At 37.5% G+C, this 21,076-nt stretch overlaps 1 protein-coding gene across 1 annotated transcript in view; it reads left to right on the top strand.

Moving 5' to 3' along the window:
- Positions 1-21,076, top strand: part of LOC127867971 (uncharacterized) — a 38,773-nt gene that overhangs the window by 8,166 nt on the left and 9,531 nt on the right. The window contains exons 4-13 of the mRNA XM_052409503.1: positions 2,347-2,864; positions 4,737-4,803; positions 4,996-5,100; positions 6,176-6,332; positions 6,954-7,087; positions 10,041-10,091; positions 11,733-11,874; positions 19,309-19,418; positions 20,182-20,328; positions 20,573-20,685. Coding sequence (XP_052265463.1) covers positions 2,347-2,864; positions 4,737-4,803; positions 4,996-5,100; positions 6,176-6,332; positions 6,954-7,087; positions 10,041-10,091; positions 11,733-11,874; positions 19,309-19,418; positions 20,182-20,328; positions 20,573-20,685 — 1,544 coding nt within the window. The remainder of the gene's footprint in view (positions 1-2,346; positions 2,865-4,736; positions 4,804-4,995; positions 5,101-6,175; positions 6,333-6,953; positions 7,088-10,040; positions 10,092-11,732; positions 11,875-19,308; positions 19,419-20,181; positions 20,329-20,572; positions 20,686-21,076) is intronic.

Genomic DNA, 21,076 nt, shown 5'->3' with positions numbered 1-21,076 from the left:
AACATTTATCATGACTGGCAGATGACCCCTATTGATTTTCAGGTCACTAGGTCAAAGGTCAGTGTCACAGTGACTCAAAACAGTAAAGTGGTTTCAGGATGATAACTCAAGAATGCTTACGCCTAGGATTATGAAACTTCATAGGTACATTGATAATTACTGGTAGATGACCCTATTGATTTTCAGGTCACTAGGTCAAAAGTCAAGGTCACAGTTACTCGAAATAGTAAATGGTTTCCGGATGATAACTCAAGAATGCTTATGCCTAGGATCATTAAACTGCATAGGAACATTGATCATGACTGGCAGATGACCCCTATTGATTTTGAGGTCACAATGTCAAAGGTCAAGGTCACAGTGACTCGAAATAGTAAAATGGTTTCGGGATGATAATTCAGAAATGCTTATGCCTAGCATCATGAAACTTCATAGGTACATTGATCATGACTGGCAGATGACCCTTATAAATTTTCAGGTCACTAGGTCAAAGGTCAAGGTCACAGTGACTGGAAACAGTAAAATGGTTTCCAGATGATAACTCAAGAATGCTTACGCCTAGGATCATGAAACTTCATAGGAACATTTATCATGACTGGCAGATGACCCCTATTGATTTTCAGGTCACTAGGTCAAAGGTCAATGTCACAGTGACTCAAAACAGTAAAATGGTTTCAGGATGATAACTCAAGAATGCTTACGCCTAGGATTATGAAACTTCATAGGTACATTGATAATTACTGGTAGATGACCCTATTGATTTTCAGGTCACTAGGCCTAAAAGTCAAGGTCACAGTTACTCGAAATAGTAAATGGTTTCCGGATGATAACTCAAGAATCTTATGCCTAGGATCATGAAACTGCATAGGAACATTGATCATGACTGGCAGATGACCCCTATTGATTTTGAGGTCACAATGTCAAAGGTCAAGGTCACAGTGACTCGAAATAGTAAAATGGTTTCGGGATGATAACTCAAGAATGCTTACGCCTAGGATCTTGAAACTTCATAGGTACATTGATCATGACTGGCAGATGACCCCTATTAATTTTCAGGTCACTAGGTCAAAGGTCAAGGTCACAGTGACTCAAAACAGTAAAATGGTTTCCTGATGATAACTCAAGAATAATTAGGCCTAGGATCATGAAACTTCATAGGTTCATTGATCATGACTGACAGATGACCCCTATCGATTTTCAGGTCACTGGGTCAAAGGTCAAGGTCACAGTAACAAAAAACGTATTCACACAATGGCTGCCACTACAACTGACCACTATATGGGGGGCATGCATATTTTTCAAACAGCCCTTGTTTTAAATGTAATTAGTTTGTTTTATTGTCCATTATGTAGTGAAGTTAAATATTGTTTAATGTTGTAATAACACGAGGTAAAATGTCCACTCAATTATAATAAAATGACAGAATTTTGACTTACTTAATAATGGCATGTATGAATTGAAGCACCTCAGTTGAGACTGTTTTCTTCACAGTTTTTAATAGAAAAGAACAACTTGCCATATGATTGATTATTGTCCCCTACCAGTTTCACCAGAGAGGACTTATGGTTTGCGCTTTGTGTGTCAGTCAGTCCGTGAGTCTGTCACACTTTTCTGGATCCTGCGATAACTTAAAAAGTTCTTAATATTTTTTCATGAAACTTGAAACATGGATAGATTGCAATATGGACATTATGCACTTCATTTCATTTTGTTCCTACGTCAAAAATTCTGGTTGCTATGGCAACAAATATATTTATTAAAAAAATAATAATTTCTGACAATGTTGGAGCCGGTAGGGGATATATATTGCTTGGCAATAGTCTTGTTTATTGGTGTATGCCAATTCTATACACCACTATATTCTATACACCACCATATTCTATATACCACTATATTCTATATACCACTATTATTCTATACACCTCTTTATAATCTATACACATCTATATTCTATACACCACTATATTCTAAACACCACTATATTCTATACACCTCTATATTCTATACACCACTATATTCTAAACACCACTATATTCAATACACCTCTATATTCTATGCACCTCTATATTCTTTACACCTCTATATTCTATACACCACTTTATTCTATACACCTCTATATTCTATACACCTCTATATTTAGCATTGCCATGTTGACAGCAGTATTTTAAGTGGAAAAAAAGTGTTAATGTGTTTAAAAAAAGGTCAGTCAGGTTATAGGACACAGAACTATTAAATGTAGCTATTGAAACATTATTATCAATGTATGCAAGCAATATTATCCAAAACCATGATATTTATGTAATGTAAGAATTAATTCAAATTTTAATAAAATTGTGTTATGCTATGTAGGAAGGTTAGCTTCATCTCCAAATAAAGAAGGACATCTTTTGTTGACAACCAAGCCTACAGAATGCACAACTGTTGAGATCTACATTGATCTCAATAATGAGACTAGTGATGTGGCTGAAGGTAATGCAGATGCAGATCTACAAACAGCATCTGGCAGTTGTAGCATATCAGCACTTGACAAAGCAAGCACAGGAGATTTGAAAAAAAGTAACACAGCAGATGTGTTACAAACTAAAATAGACACCTATAAGGCATCAACATGTGAACAAGAGAAGCAGGCTGAAGACATACCAACTGATGATAGTAAGCCAAAGAAACCTGTGCCAGATATTCAGAAAATAGAAAGCTCTGACGAAGACTCATTTACATCAAAAAGTGTAGAAAGTACAGATGAAAATTATATGGAAATACCTGATGAAGAAAATTATGTGGAAATACCTGATAAAAATTTGCCGGACAAACAAACGCAATTTTTGAGAACAGATGGAGAGGCAGTGGTTGTAGATGATGACTCTTATGTAAGTCTTATTTTTTGCTACAAATCAACAGCTAATGTTAATGCTGGTGTGTATTTAAATTTAGGTTAAATTCATATTTATTATATTGCACCCTATTGTCGAGGTAAGCTTAAAGCTGTGACTGCACAGGTAACTTGGTACCTCCAAATAATGCGGTACATATTTAACTAATTTTTTAATGTGCATTCAGTTTTGGGTTTAATGGTCTACATAGATTCATTGCATCTTTAATTGATTTCTGTCTGTTTAGTCTGTCCATGATAAAATTGTGTTTTTCAGTAAAAATTAATTAGGTCAGAGCACCACATGAAAAATCATGCATGTATTAGTCAGGTGCAGAAACTCTATACATCAACCCATTTAAAAGACGTTGGACTTAAGACATATCAGATAAAAATGTCTGAGGTCTGATAATTTTTCGGAAATTGCGGGGACAAAAAAACACACTAGAAAATGTAAAAACTTGAATAGCTACAAAACTAGGAATATGTAAAAATAAAATACAGAGTGAGTTATGTTTATTTTACTTTGATAGATTATTTAACTACAAAAAATGGATTTTACCAACCAGTCAAACTTGCTATCTTTGCTGGTGAGGTAACTTAGCGCAATTCTTAGAACCAGTCAAATATTGCACCTTTTTATGACATAAGTGACACAACAAGTTTTGAGTAGTTCAATTTTACTGGTTTGAATCGTTAATCGTACTGATGATCGTAAATTGAAAGCAGGAAGCCACACAACCGTTGCCCGTTTGTGTCAAGATTTGATGCAAAGTCAGCAGTAGAAGCGGCTGTTTCAACGCTCTATATCTCAATTTATCTCGCTACAAATGTTCTTAGTGGGATCACAATATTGCAGCTCCTTCTAAGAAAATTCATTGCGAGTAAAGTCAAGATATAACGTGAATATTAATTCAAAATAAACGATAATCACTTTCTTACTGATATGGCTGGAAAGTGAGCGACATTTAAAAAATAACAAAAACAAATAAAGGGTATAAAACGGCGAAACATATCTGTTTCGGCACGGACATCTACATCTTGATTGTTTCGTAATAACGCCCTCTGAGAGTATTTATGTTTTGTATCGCTGTTTCAAATTACTTGTAATGTAAAAAGCTTTCTTCACTTTTTGAAGTTTTCATAGAACGGGGTTAAATTTTTATTTTATTTTGTTAAAATTTGTTAACATAAAATGTGTTAACATTATCATGATAAAAATAAGCTTAAGAGTGATTTTTTAAATTGTTTGGTTAAAGAAGAAAGAGGTCTGTTAAGCTCTGGTGAGGTCGGTAAATTTTTAATGTTATCAGACCTCATGTTTGGTAGAATTTTTGTGTATTTCACATGGGTTGCTTTACATGTATGCACATTTTTATCTTGGTACATTGCCCAGTTATGCAATCTTAAATAATTTGTCTGTGAAGGAGTGTGGAGATATAAAGACATGTGCAGAAATAAGGGCAGTTGGACATATCCACATTTAGAATGGGTGTTTTGCTCTGCTATTTATTGTACACTTGACTACTTTTCTGCCACTTATATATACTGTATTCAACATTCAAAGTATTTGCTGCTAGCATTTTCTCTTTCCTTATAATGCTAGTAACTTGACCGCTTTTTTATGTCAATGCAAATATTTGAACTGCTTTTGCACTCACTCTCATTAAGTGGAAGCATTGTTTACTTTACATAAAATGGATTTTTTTGTTTAAATTAACATTATGTTGATATATGTATTTAAACAATATGTCCATGTATGTATTTAGAAAATGGTATATAATAAGTACAATCTCTTTTGCTGTGTAAAGTAGCATGAGAGGCGATTAAATTATGTAATTGGCTATAATAACAAATTTTTACATCTTAGGTTATTGAAATAGCAGACAGTCCAGCAAAACAAGCTGTAGCCATTCCTGAATTCCAATCTGTAAAAGGTATAAACTTTAGTAAAATACATTTGTTTATTGGAATTTCCTGCTCCGAGTCTGAACATGTCTGTTTTATTAGACTTTTATTTAAATGTATCATCTTCAAGTGTATTTCATACCAGAAGGATGACAATATTCTGTTGAGCGATGTTTTACAAGGACATTAAAATTTAAACAACTGTTCTTCACCTTGCCAAGGTGATGCGCTGAAGGGTACAGAATCAACTAAACCACTGGCCAGTAAGCCGGAGCTTTTGTATGACAGAGGATTCCTAACACCTGTTCCAAAATCACTGAGCAAGTGTGAGTATTTTATAACAGTTTATGCTAAGATTTCAATTGTTATTGAATGCATGTCACATATAACCGGGCTGACAAGCTCATTTGTTGTGCTAGACGGAGGACCATTGGTTTGATTCCAAGCCTGGTCACACATCTTGTGGTGGGATTGGTCATTTAGTCATTACTTAAGCCATTCTTCTCCTACCATTGATTCAATATAAAGAAGTGAATCTCAAGCTGCTGGAGCAGTATTGTATTCTCAGTATATACAATTAGTTGGTCCTTTATTTAAGGCAAGTGACCAATTGCCAAAACAGTACAAAACAGCACAATAATAAACAACATAAACACATATAAGAAAAAAGCTGGGGTCACTGCCTTGGAACGGTCAATGCAACTCATTTGGAGTTTAAACCGGTTTTAGAGTGCTCAACCTCACATTTGGCCCAGCAATATTCATGATACATATAAGTGAAAATAAAATTTAACCTCGTAGCATTGCAACTCAAATTCAACTATAATAAAAAGGAATTAACAGGCATTCAATTTAATTACCATTTAACTACTCAATGGTAGGAAAGAGACCAGAGCAACAGAGGTACAACATTTGAGGAACGATGAAATGAAATTACGAGCAAGTGTCAACTACATCCCTTCTTTTTAGAAAACGATTTAAGAATATAGCATTATAAAGTTAATATTTCAGATCATCATCGCGCAAATACAGGAAGAAGCAGCAATAATAGGTGTAAAAGATCCATATTACATAGCTTGGTTGTTTATGTGACTGGTAAAAAATAAAAAAATAAATCAAACAAGAAATGCCCGTCAGGGAGAAAATATAAATCAAGTTTAACGCTTAAAACCCGATAAAGTCGGGCAGATGTACGTTACTGGCATACTGGTATGTATATCAATTTGGTACTGATAAACCAGCTTACCCTGGTAAAGTGTAAGTAAGTTAACTGACTGTCTTGACAGGACTTATATGACCATTTAAACAGAGACAAACCCACACAAAGAAACATGCCCATTATATATATTGATCACATTAGGTCATATTGTGATGATGAGCTAGCCTGTTTGTGTTGATCAGTGAAACAGTTGACTGTGAACATTGGTCCGATACGTCTAATAGACCTGCAGTGCAAGAAACTCCACAACCTCCTACAGATCAACCCCACATGTGCGATCAAATTTGAACCCAAGGAAAGGACTCTAGACAATGGCCTGAAAATTGTGGACAGTTGTGGGTAAGTTTTACATGGCGTGTTCTTTTAATAAACCATACATTTTGTTGTTTTTATGCCACCGGATGGAAAGATCGGTGGTATATTGTTTTTGACCGGTCAGTCATTGTATGTGTGTGTCCCAAAACTTTAACCAAAACTTTAACCTTCTATATAACTTTTGCAATATTGAACGTAGCAACTTGATATTTGACATGCATGTGTATCTCATGGAGCTGCACATTTTGAGTGGTGAAAGGTCACGGTCATCCTTCAAGGTCAAAGGTTAAAAAAAATCAAAGCGGCGCATTAGGGGGCATTGTGTTTCTGACAAACACATCTCTTGTTTGTGTTTTTGGTTCAAAAGCCCAAATCTGTCATCTGTTCTTTATGGCACAACATCTGTAAATAAGTTTTTTTAACACTTCTAGGTATCACACAGTTAAAATTCCCTGTTGAAATAAATACTTCTGTAAAAGAAAAGGCAGCGAAGTTTATTTTATGCTAATGTTTGTCTGTGCCTTATTTAAATCTGAACTCATTATAAAAAGTTTTTTCAGAGTATCTTCAAGAAATGGCTCATATACTTCATAAAGGTTAGTGTGTGTGTCCAATCTCTATGTTGCCCTGTTGCTCTGGTTACAGGTATGTGCGCCTGCCCTTTAAGGTCTCATGGCCATCCAGGCTGGTGAAGATATCCGACAAGTTGAGTGACCTGAACATCAATGGACGGGACATGTCTGTCAAGTTCCCAGAGGCATTCAACAAGGCTGTTCAGGGTTGGCTTTTGTGTGAATGCATGAGTACTTGTTTGTCTGTATTTAAGGACAATCAACAAATAATTAAAAGACTTCTTACAATGATAACATATTTTACCCATTTGTTATTTAAGAGCATGTCCTAACAGTAAACCTATTATGATTATAAGGCAGCCAATCCGCCATCAAATATTGATTAATTTTGTCACATTTAATTATTTTTAATAAATATTTGAATAAAACTACATATATCTCTTAACAAATATTACGCATATGCAAAAGTTTGCCATAAACAGCAAATGATTGCTATGTCTGGAGACAGGATGCTTGCTTGTTACTTGTTATCCCCCGTCAGAGGCGGAGGGATATTGTTTTGGCGTTGTCCCTCCGTCCGTCCGGCTGTCCGTCCGTCCGTCCGTCCGGCACTTTTGTGTCCGTAGCCATATCTTGGAAGTGCTTTTGCGGATTTCATTGAAACTTCGTATGAGTATATATATGCATAAGAGGATGATGCACGCCAAATGGCATTGTACACCATCTGTTAAAAACAGAGTTATCGCCCTTTGTATCTTGAAAAAATGCTTTTTACTATAGGCACTTTTGTGTCCGGAGCCATATCTTGGAAGTGCTTTGGCGGATTTCATTGAAACTTGGTATGAGTATATATATGCATAAGGGGATGATGCACGCCAAATGGCATTGTACACCATCTGTTAAAAACAGAGTTATCGCCCTTTGTATCTTGAAAAATGCTTTTTACTATAGGCACTTTTGTGTCCGGAGCCATATCTTGGAAGTGCTTTGGCGGATTTCATTGAAACTTGGTATGAGTATATATATGCATAAGAGGATAATGCACGCCAAATGGCATTTTATACAATCTGTTAAAAACAGAGTTATGGCCCTTTGTATCTTGAAAAAATGCTTTTTACTATAGGCACTTTTGTGTTCGGAGCCATATCTTGTTGTTATTTGCTTTATTCACTGGAGACATGTTACTTGCTTGTTCCACTTGAGACAAGTTACTTGCTTGTACCACTGGAGACATGATACTTACTGTTCAACTGGAGACAGGTTACTTGCTTGTTGCCTGTTTGTTCCACTGGGGACAGGATACTTACTTGTTCCACTTGAGACATGTTACTTGCTTGGTCCACTGGAGACATGTTAATTGCTTGTTCTACTGGAGACATGTGTCTTGCTTGTTCCATTGGATACAGGTTACTTGCTAGTTCCACTTGAATTTGGTTAATTGCTTGTACCATTTGAGTCATGTTACTTTCTTGTTCCACTTGAGTCATTTTACTGGCTTGTTCCACTGGAGACATGAACTTGCTACTTCCACTGAAGAAAGGTTACTTGCTTGTTCCACTGGAGACATGTTGCTTGCTTGTACCACTGACAACATGTTACTTGCTTGTTTCACTAATGACATGTTACTTGCTGGTTCCCCTTGAGACAAGTTACTTGCTTGTACCACTGACAACATGTTACTTGCTTGTTCCACTAAAGACATGTTACTTGCTGGTTCCCCTTGAGACAAGTTACTTGCTTGTATCACTGGAGACAGGCTACTTGCTTGTTGCTTGCTTGTTTCACATGTTACTTGCTTGTTGCTTTTTTGTTAAACTGGAGATATGTTACTTGCTTGTTCCACTGGAGACATGTAACTTGCTTGTTCCACTGGAGACATGTAACTTGCTTGTTCTGCTGTAGGCATGTTACTTAATGTTTCCACTGGAGACATATTACTGGCTTGTTCCACTGGAGACATGTTACTCGCTTGTTCCACTGGAGACATGTTACTTGCTTGTTCCACTGGAGACAGGTAACTTGTTTATTCCACCTGAGACATGTTACTTGTGTACACAACTGAAGACATGTTACTTGCTTGTTCCACTGGAGACATGTTTATGGCTTGAAGTTGTTTGTTCCACTGGAGTCATATTATTTGCTTGCTCCACATGAGACATGTTACTTGCTTGTTCCACTGGAGTCATGTTACTTGTTTGTTCCACTAGAGACATATTACTTGCTGGTTCCACTGGAGACATGTTGCGTGCTTGTTCCACAGGAGACATATTACTTGGTTGGTCCACTGAAGGCATGTTACTTGCTTGTTCCACTGGAGACTTTTTACTTGCTTGTACCCCTGGAGTCATGTTACTTACTTGTTGCACTGGGAACATGTCGCTTGCTGATTCACTGGAGACAGATTACTTCCACTGGAGACATGTGTCTTGCTTATTCCACTGGAGACACAATTTTTGCTTGTTCCACTCAAGACATTTTACTTAATTGTTCCAATGGAGACGTGTTACTTGTTGTTCCACAGGAGACATGTTACTTTCTTTTTCCAATTGAGGCATGATACTTGCTGGTTCCACTCGAGACATGTTACGTGCTTGTTCCACTGGAATCATGTTACTTGCTTGTTCCAATGGAGAGTGTTACTTGCTTCTTCCATTGGAGACATGTTACTTGCTTGTACCCCTGGAGACATGTTACTTACTTGTCCCACTGGAGACAGGTTACTTGCTTCTTGCACTGGAGTTATGTTACTTGCTTGTTTCTGTCTTGTTCCACTGGAATCATATTACTTGCTTGTTCCACAGGAGTTATGTTACTTGCTTGTTTCTTTCTTGTTCCACTCGAGACATGTTTCTTGCTTGTTCCATTGGCAATATGTTACTTGCTTGTACCCCTGGAGACATGTAACTTGCTTGTTCCACTGAAGACAGGTTACTTGCTTGTTCCACTGGAGTTATGTTACTTGCTTGTATCCCTGGAGACATGTTACTTGATTGTTCCGCTGGAGACGGGTTACTTGCTTGTTCCACTGGAGTTATGTTACTTGCTTGTTTCTTTCTTGTTCCACTGGAGTCATGTTACTTGCTTGTTTCTTTCTTGTTCAACAGCAGACATGTTACTTGCTATTTCACTTGAGTCACGCTAATTGCTTGTTCCCCTTCAGAGTGCAAGGCCTGGGTACAGCAGAGGAACCAGTATTTAATCTACACAGATTGTAAGTACTTGAAGGGAAGGGTCACAACTCAATGGGAGACTCAGTTTTGAAACAAACACAAATTTACAATCAAGCCATTTTGAAGTACATAAAAAATTAAATAAAAAATTAACTTGCTCGTTTTGACATTTTGTCTTTTATAGTAAAAGTAAACGATGAGTAAAATATTTTGCTTCTACCTGCCAACAGATATCATAAACATGATATGAGTTTATAATGTATCATTTAAAAGCAGTCAGCAGGTACTATTAACGATAGCTACCAGCACCATAGATATGTACTGCATGTTATATACAAATGTTAAAGTGTAAAATTATTATAAACAATGTGTGTTTGATGATGATGTATGTATGTCAGTATCAATTTATAAAACACTTTATGGACACTGTATTTTGAAGACAGCTAAACCAAGAGGCTATTGTTTGCTTGAACTCTTCATCAGGCAGAGGCTTAAGTGTCCAGGCAGAAATGAAGAACTGTGTATCCTTACAGCTGATTTCAGTCTGTAACACTGTTTTACACTGTATGAAAAGTCATATGTAAGGTACCGAACAGACAACTGATGTATAGCTTGTCAGCGTGCCCACAAGCCATAATTAAGTCACTGAGAAGAAGTACTGGTACTATACTTCAGTTTTTATCACCCGCCATAGGCGTTGGGATATTGTTTTGACGTTGTCCGTCCGTCCATCTTTTCGTCCGTCCCTCTTTCCGTCCGTCCGGCACTTTTGTGTCCGGAGCTATATCTTGGAAGTGCTTTGGCGGATTTCCTTGAAACTTGGTATGAGTAAATATATGGATTAGAGAGTGATGCACGCCAAATGGCATTGTACACCATTTGTTTATAACGGAGTTATGGCCCTTTGTATATTTAAAAAAAAATGCTTTTTTAGCTGAGTGTCAAATATAACACTTTTGTGTCCAGAAGCATATTGGCGGGAGATATCAATTCAAAGAATTTGATTGTTTATCTTCGTACAAAGACTAGATAAACTGCAAGATCAGTATCATGAATTGGTATCATGTTACAGCAAATAATGGTCAGTGACTGATTTGTTCAGTTTGTCAAAGGCTTAATCAATACCTCTTGATAGATCCAGACATCATAAACCTGATTACTGACTTGCAGCTGCACTACATCATCTAGTTGCTTGCATTTGTTCATGTTAATGGGAAACTGTTCAGTTTCAGGTTGTGAACTGTATAGTTCATAGTTTATAAAAACACATGGCTGTTATATTATTTGTATCATTATAATCAGTGCAACAAGAGACTTTTGTGCAATTCACTCCTGGCTCTAGTTTCTACTAAGATACTGCAGTCTGGATGTCTGCCAGGCAATGCTAGCACTTTGTTGGTGTCTATGCATTGGTAACAGATTTAGTGTAGCTGTGTGCATAGGTTGAGTTGGTGCATACATGTATTGTGTTATTTGTATTCTGAAGGTTGAAATGCATTTAAATAACAGGAACTACATGAAAAAATACCCAGTGTTTGTAGTAACAGTCACCTGGGTGCAGTGCAGTCTTGCACATGCTGTTGAATGTGAAACTGTCACTTTTGACATTGGCTTGCACAGCTGATTGTTTGCAGGGCAGTGACTGCCTACTGCTCGGTTACTGAGTTCTTATCATTTTGCAGTTAAAGTGAAACAGCGTCGTGTTATGACTCAACAATGGCCAAAAGAAGAAACATCAGGAGAAAAGCTGACAAGTCTCTTTCCCCAAGTTGACAAAATAATAATGCAGATTGGGAAAGATTATGATGACAAAGATATTTGCCTGTAAGTCATCCACTGGTGGTGTTTTGTATGCCATCTTAACCATAATGTTATAAATACTGACTCACTGCTGCTTTGTACACACTGTATGTAATACCACTTGCTGGAAACCATGTGTCTGTGATTTGGAAACATAAACACATAAAGCTCTAGTAGTTATGCAGTTGGTACAAAAGAATCAAAGTGTACTGTATGGTGCAAACTACCTCTGGTGCCAAAAATTGGCATTGTCGCAAGTGTTGTAAATACATTTTTGCCAATTAAAGCAATAAAGGCAGTTGTGCAACAAGTGATGGAACATGTTAGAAACGGTTCACAATATTTGCATCACTCAATTTTGTCACACACTATGAATTTTCAATGGATGCAATTCGAGATTCAAAACAGATTGTATTTGTAAATGTGCATTTAACTGCCACAGTAATGACACGTGCTGTCACAGTAATTACAACAAGTAGTCACAGTAATGACAACAAGCTGTCACAGTTATGACAACAAGCTGTCATGGTAATTACATAAAACTGTCACAGTTATGACAACACGCTGTCACAGTAATGACAACAAGCTGTCACGGTAATGACAAGAAGCTGTCATAGTAATGACAGCAAGCTGTCACAGTTATGACAACAAGCTGTCACAGTAATTACAACAAGCTGTCACAGTTATGACAACAAGCTGTCACAGTTATGACAACAAGCTGTCACAGTAATGACAACAAGCTGTCACAGTTATGCCAACAAACTGTCACAGTTATGACAACAAGCTGTCACAGTTATGACAACAAGCTGTCACAGTAATGACAACAAGCTGTCACATACATCAAAACTGTTATATTATCCCAAGCCAAAGGCATAGGGATATAGTTTTGTTATTTTCCGTCTCTCTTTCCATTAGTCTGTCAGTCTTTCCATCCATTTTTCACAAACTTCATTGCTGTATCTCAGAAACAATAAAGAACACTCAACATGAAACTTCATGGGTGAATACATATCAATGAGGAGAAGTGCCATGCACAAGAACCATAACCATACACTTTCTTAAATAAGAGTTATTGCCCTAGGTTGTTTTGTTTTATGTAACTTTTCAGGTCTATATCTCAGATATGATACAATATTTCAATATGAAACTTCATGTGTGTATAGATATCTATGAGGAGAAGTGCAATACAAAAGAACCCTAACCCTTCAGTTTCTTAAATAAGAGTTTCTGTCCTTGTTATGCTCCCCCCCAAAAAAATTTGAAGGGAGCATATAGTCGCCGCTTCGTCTGTCCGTCTGTGTGTCCGTCCATGCACAATTTTTGTCCTGGCTATTTCTCAGCAACTTATGACCGGAATTCAATTAAACTTTATGGGAAGCTTCACTACCAAGAGGAGATGTGCATATTATCAGCAGGTTCTGGTCGGATGATTTTTCACAGAGTTATGGCCCTTTGAAATTTTCCATTAACTGTACATATAGTGCAATTCTTGTCCGGGCTATTTCTCAGCAACTAATGACCCGAATTCAATGAAACTTTATGGGAAGCTTCACTTCCAAGACGAGATGTGCATATTATCAGCCAGTTCTGGTCGGATGATTGTTCACAGAGTTATGGCCCTTTGAAATTTTCCATTGTGCATAAAGTGCAATTCTTGTCGGAGCTATTTCTCAGCAACTTATTACGGGAATTCAATGAAACTTTATGGGAAGCTTCACTACCAACAGGAGATGTGCATATTATCAGCCGGTTATGGTCGGATGATTGTTCACAGAGTTATGGCCCTTTGAAATTTTCCATGGTACATATAGTGCAATTCTTGTACGAGCTATTTCTCAGCAACTTATAACGGGAATTCAATTAAACTTTATGGGAAGCTTCACTACCAAAAGGAGATGTGCATATTATCAGCTGGTTATGGTCGGATGATTTTTCACAGAGTTATGGCCCTTTGAAATTTTCAATAAACTGTACATATAGTGCAATTCTTGTCAGGGCTATTTCTCCCCAACTACTGACTGGACTTCAATGAAGCTTTATGGGAAGCTTAACTACCTTGAGAAGATGCGCATGTTATCAGTGGGTTCTGGTTAGATGATTTATTTAGAGAGTTATGACCCTTTGAAATTTTTAAGTTGCTAAACCATCCATCGTATTATTTTGTCCAAAGTTATGCCCCTCAAGACGTTTCCTTTTATCTGAATGTTTAGTACAATATTGTGACAAAAAAACCTTTGGGGAGCATCACCCGTCTCCGGCGGTTTCTTGTTTTTGTATGATGTACCTGTTCAGGGCTTTATCTCTGATACTATACAAGATTTGAACATGAAACTTCATTGGTGTCATTATATCAATGAGAAGAAATGCCATGCAAAGCAACCATAACCCTACACTTTCTCATAAACAATATTGACATTTCCATGTGTAATTTTATGGGTATCGATGAGGAGAACTGCCATGCACAAGAACCATAACCCTACACTTTCGTAAATAAAAGTTATTGCCTTTTGTGGATTTTGTATGACATAACTTTACAGGGCTATATCTAAGATAATATATAAAATTTCAACATAAAACTTCATTGGTGTTTAAATAACAATTGGGAGAAGGTCCATGCCCTCGACACATAGCTCTACATTTTCTTAAAGTAGAGTTATTGCCCTTTATTGTTTTTGTGTAATTTAACTTTTCAGGGCTATATCTTGGATACTATATCTTGGATACTCGGATATCAAGATTTTAACATGAAACGTCATGGGTGTATAGATATAAATGAGGAGAAAAGCCATGCTCAAGAACTAATATCCTACAAGTTCTTAAATAAGAGTTAATGCCTTGTGTTGTTTTTGGGTGATGTTACTGTTCAGAGCTATATCTCAAAAATGGTAGAAGATTTCTACATGAAACTTCCTGGGTTTACATATATCAATGAGGAGAAGTCCTAAGCACAAAAACACGTCAAGGCACACCACTTCAAATAATTTTTTCTTTTAGTTTTGCACCCATTAATAAACAAAATTTATTTGTCTGGGGATATCAATTCAAGGTATTTTCTTGTCAACTAACCCATTTATGCCTAGTGGACACTCCCATCCTTCTAAATTTGATCCATTTATTTCCAAAATTAGGGATGTCTGGTATATTTATTTCTACGTTTAGAATATTTCTTACAAAAATTCCTTTAAGCAAACAGCGTCATGCAGCGTCTCATCTGGGTCTTCGCTGTTTGCCAAGGACTTTTTTCTAGACGCTAGGCATAAATGGGTTAAGAATTGTTGAATTGTATAATAATATTACAAAAACTATGAGACCAACAGCTAAAGAAAGCCCATCTAAGAAGGCTTACAAAAACTTGGACTTCAATGCTTGTAATTGCGTAATTTGAATGCCTCCCAATAGGGTGGCATATAGCAGTCCGACTGTCCGTCCATCAGTCTGTCCAGCATTTTTATGCCCCCTTTCGAAGAAAAGGGGGTATATAGTTTTCGCACTGTCTGTCTGTCAGTCTGTCTGTCAGTCTGTCACACTTTTCGTGTCCGCTCTCTAATTCAAATAGTTTTAATTCAATCTTTACCAAGCTTGGTCAGAAATTGTATCTAGACAATATCTAGGTCAAGTTCAAATATGGGTCATGCCGGGTCAAAAACTAGGTCACGGGGTCATTTAGTTAATTTCAAGGATTTAGCATGGTGTCCGCTCTGTAATTAAAGTAGTTTTCATCTGATCTTTACCAAACTTGGTCAGAAGTTGTATCAAGACAATATCTAGGTCAAGTTCGAATATGGGTCATGCCGGGTCAAAAACTAGGTCACGGGGGTCACTTAGTGCATAACAAGGATTTAGCATGGTGTCCGCTCTGTAATTAAAGTAGTTTTCATCTGATCTTTACCAAACTTAGTCAGAAGTTGTATCAAGACAATATCTAGGTCAAGTTGGAATATGGGTCATGCCGGGTCAAAAACTAGGTCACGGGGTCACTTAGTGCATTTCAAGGATTTAGCATGGTGTCCACTCTCTAGTTTATATGGCTTTCTGATTTATTTTGATATTCTAAGACATTTTTATGCCCTCAAAGGAGGGCGTATAGTGATCTGACTGTCCGTCCGTCTGTCCGTCACACTTTGCGTTTAGATTTCGAAAAATGCTCATAACTTCTATGTCGCTTCAGATAGCAATTTCATATTTGGCATGCATGTGTATATGGACAAGGCCTTTCCATACGCACACACATTTTGACCCCCTTGACACTTTAACTTAGGGTCCGCGTTTAGGTTTCGAAATCTGCGTTTAGGTTTCGAAAAAAGCTCATAACTTATACCAAGCGTTTATAGGGGGCATAAGTCATCCTATGGTGACAGCTCTTGTTTTCTTCAGGTTTTTAAAGCAATGTTTTTAGATATTGAGCTGATTTTTGGTATGCGAGTCTACCTTCATTACCTACAGATGAAGTGTGAGTTTTGTCCCTGTCCGTTGATTTTTGGCAAAGATATGGGTGCTGGAGTTTGACATTTTCCATTTTTCAGAGGTTTTTACGAAACACTTTCAGTTATGTAGCTGGATTTTGGTATTTGAGTCAACCTAAATGACTTACATATGGAGTGTGTGTTTTGATCCGATCCATTCATTTGTGGTGAAGTTATGGGCCTTGGACTTTTCAAAAATTTCAACTTTCAGATATTAAGCTGATTTTTATGCCCCCTTTCGAAGAAAAGGGGGTAAATAGTTTTTGCACTGTCTGTCAGTCTGTCACACTTTTCGTGTCCGCTCTCTAATTCAAATAGTTTTCATCTGATCTTTACCAAACTTGGTCAGAAGTTGTATCAAGGCAATATCTTGGTCAAGTTTGAATATGGGTCATGCTGGGTCAAAAACTAGGTCTCTAGGGTAAAAAAAACAAATCCAATGGAAGTAATAAGCTTTAAATGGACATAATTATCTGACCTGCCAAATTAAATTTTTTTGTTAAATAAATCAAAGCGGTGCAGTAGGCGGCATTGTGTTTCTGACAAACACATCGTGGTAAAAGGTCAAGGTCATCCGTCAAGGTCTAAGGTCAAAAATACAAATCCAAGGGAAGTAATAAGCTGTAAAGGGAGATGATTATTCAATATTGAAGATAGCAACTTGATATTTGGCATGCATGTGTATCTCATGGAGCTGCACATTTTGAGTGGTGAAAGGTGAAGGGCATACAAGTATCTTAGGTACTTAAAGGTTACCTGTGAATCTATAGTCACGGTAGTGGCTTTTTTTTCAAGGGAAGTAATTTATATAATTATAAATCTCATATTATATATTTCTTACCAAGAATTTAAGTTCTTTTCACAGTTACTGTACAGATTTGTTATTTTGATTATTTATAACTGAAATGATTGATTTGTCAATTATTTTTTTTTAATTATATAAATATCATTTCTTTCCTGTACTAATTTGTGAATGGTAGGGTTCATGACATACCTGTGGACTTATGTCCATAGATACATGATGCACTCTGGCTATTATCTCTATGATCTTTGATAAACAACATACCTTGGTTGTCATTGATTCATTGATGTCTGACTTGGTCATTTTTTAGTGTCTACAACCCCCCCCCCCCCCCTCCCGCGGTTGGATTGAACATAATCCAAGGAAAGTAATAAGCTTTAAAGGGAAATGATTTCTATACCTGCCAAATGATAAATAGAAATTTTATTTCAAAGCGGCGCAGTAGGGGGCATTGTGTTTTCTGAAGAACACTTGTTGGTATGTGAGTCTAACTACATGACTTACAGATAAAGCGTGAGTTTTGTTCCTGTCCATTGTTTTTTGGGCGAAATTATGGACCTTCGACTATGTTCTCTTAAATAGCTGATGTGCAGCTTCAAAGCGCAGTTGGGGGCATTGAGTTTCACAAAAATAGGTCTTGTCTTATTTTCGATTCTTATAGCATCTGAAATGAAAGGGTATTACAAGTAATAATATGATCATTATGCCCCCCTTCGAAGAAGAGGGGGTATATTGCTTTGCTCATGTCGGTCGGTCGGTAGGTCGGTCGGTCGGTCCGTCCACCAGGTGGTTGTCAGACGATAACTCAAAAACGCTTGGGCCTAGAATCATGAAACTTCATATGTACATTGATCATGACTTGCAGATGACCCCTATTGATTTTGAGGTCATTTGGTCAAAGGTCAAGGTCACGGTGACCCGAAATAGTAAAATGGTTTCCGGATGATAACTCAAGAATGCATACGCCTAGGATCATGAAACTTCATGGGTAGATTAATCATGACTCCCAGATGACCCCTATTGATTTTGAGGTCACTAGGTCAAAGGTCAAGGTCACGGTGACCCGAAATAGTAAAATGGTTTCCGGATGATAGCTCAAGAACGCAAACGCCTAGGATCATGAAACTTCATGGGTAGATTGATCATAACTCGCAGATGACCCCTATCGATTTTTAGGTCACTAGGTCAAAGGTCAAGGTCATGGTGACCCGAAATAGTAAAATGATTTTCGGATGATAATTCAAGAACGCATATGCCTAGGATGATGAAACTTTATAGGTAGATTGATCATGACTCGCAGATGACCCCTATTGATTTTCAGGTCACTAGGTCAAAGGTAAAGGTCACGGTGACCCGAAATAGTAAAATGATTTTTGGATGATAACTCAAGAACGCATATGCCTAGGATCATGAAACTTCATAGGTAGATTGATCATGACTGGCAGATGACCCCTATTGAATTTGAGGTCACAAGGTCAAGGTCACGGTGACCCGAAATAGTAAAATGATTTTCGGATAATAACTCAAGAACGCTTTTGCCTAGGATCATGACACTTCATAGGTACATTGATCGTGACTTGCAGATGACCCCTATTGATTTTCAGGTCACTAGGTCAAAGGTCAAGGTCACAGTGACAAAAGTCGTATTCACACAATGGCTGCCAGTACAACGGACAGCCCATATGGGGGGCATGCATGTTTTACAAACAGCCCTTGTTAATGATTTATTTCTCTAAAACTTAAAATAAATTGGAAACATATTGTAAATATTTGAATACTCTTTATTTAAATAAGAGGGTATATAAGGTTTAACCTTGGAAGTGAGTGTGAGAAGCAAATGCCAGCGCAGACACTACAATCGTTCACATTTTGAGCAGCTCGACATTTTGAGCTAGTTGTTCATTAGCAAAGCGACCTAGAATGTCGATTGATTGGTTAGTTACGCCAACATGGTAGTTTTACAACAACCTAAGAGTAATAAATAGCTGAAAAGCTTCTTAAATTGCTTTTGAAACTGACTTGATGACAATGTGTAAACTGACTAAAATAGGGAGTTTGGAACTTTTATAATATGTCTTTTTCTTTTCTCACCTTTAATAGATTTGATTCTGTGCTAATTTACAAATGGTTTCTGATAAACACACATGTACAAGATTCTCCCATTGCTGCTAATACTTCTGTATCCCTGGACAGGGCCGTGTACTTGGAGTTTGCAACTTTAACTGCACTGGAGAACTTCATGAGCACTGGAAGCTCCAGCATCTGCCTGGACGGCCGACTGATCACCTTCACCAAGATAATCAGTAAGCTGCAGTCTACATTTCCTCATTGAGCACTAACTGTTCAAGGTGACCTATTGTGATCACCTTCTGTCCTGCTACCAACGTCATGCAGTGTGCTTTGACGATGTCTAGCTCCTTGACACTCTAGAGATCACATCTTTCATTGATGTCACTTGGTCAAAATGTTTGTTTAGACACTTTATTAATAGTCCGAAATATGGGTTACAGAAACTATGATACAAGGTAAAATTAGAAGAAACTTTGTAACCACTCTTACAGGCCACATTTATGACTCAATCTTGATGAAACTTGGTCAGAATATTTCTCTTGACAATATATTAAACAAGGTTGAATCTGGATCATGTTCCTCTAAAAATTCAGTCTTGATGAAAGTTTTAATTTTGGTCATATAATTTTAAAAACGAGGTCACTTTATTAAATCAATGAAAAAACTTAGTACCACTCTAGAGTCCGAATTTACGTCTAAATTTTAATGAAATTCGATCTGGGCCTGATCTTCATCTTCAAATCTGTGAGAAAAGTCTTACCATTCTAGAGGCCACATGTATGCTTTAGTCTTGATGAAGTTTGATCAGAATGTTTATCTTAACTATGAAAGCCATGTTTAATCTTGATCAAATGGGGTCAAAAACTTGATCACCAGGTAAAGTCTTCAACAATTTGTGTCGATTAACTTTGGTGAGTGAGGGCCAGCATAGCGCTTTTGTTTTCGGTTTGACTGCACTGACACAGCTGCTATATGTTGATTGTTTGCCTACCACAGAGCGTGTGAGGCCGCACGGAGTGCCAAAACAAGTTGGGAACACAACTCCAACAAGGAAGAACTTCCCAGCCTATGCATCGCAGTTTGGGGCCTCTGCATTTGGAACAAGGGGGCAGAGGGGCCTAGGTCAGGGCTTTAGAGGCAGAGGTATGTTGGGAAAACTGAACACATGGTTTTTGTTTCCTTTAATTGCTAAAAAAAGAAATAAGCAACTAAACAACTTCTGAAATGACAAAAATATGAGCTGAATAATAACTTGTACAGTTATGGGTTGAATATTATCTGTTTATTTCCTTCTGTATGCTAATAGATGATACTGTTGCATTCTGCTGTGATACTACTGTATGGTAATGTATACAGTTCAGTTATGTTGTGATTTGTGATGTTATAGGTGGGCGTGATTTGAGGGGCAGGGGAGGGTCTATGGGAGGTGTCAGGGGCAGGGCTGGAGGGATTGCCATCTCACCCCGGTCCACCCTTCAAAAGGCACACTACTCACCAGGGGTAGGTAGACACTATCAGTATGTAGGGGACACTACTCACCTGGAGCAAGTAGCCACTATCAGTACGTAGGGGACACTACTCACCTGAAGTAAGTAGCCAGAGTAAGTAAGTAGACACTATCAGTATATAGGGGACACTACTCACCTGGAGTAAGTAGACACTATCAGTATGTAGGGGACACTACTCACCTGGGGTAAGTAGACACTATCAGTATGTAGGGGACACTACTCACCTGGAGTAAGTAGACACTATCAGTATGTAGGGGACACTACTGACCTGGAGTAAGTAGCCACTATCAGTATGTAGGTGACACTACTCACCTGGGGTAAGTAGACACTATCAGAATGTAGGGGACACTACTCACCTGGAGTAAGTAGACACTATCAGAATG

The sequence above is a fragment of the Dreissena polymorpha genome, chromosome 2 (genome assembly GCF_020536995.1).
Source record: "Dreissena polymorpha isolate Duluth1 chromosome 2, UMN_Dpol_1.0, whole genome shotgun sequence".
Classification (NCBI taxonomy): domain Eukaryota; kingdom Metazoa; phylum Mollusca; class Bivalvia; order Myida; family Dreissenidae; genus Dreissena; species Dreissena polymorpha.
Note: the sequence above shows the minus strand (reverse complement) of the source record. Positions and strands in the feature narration are given on the sequence as shown.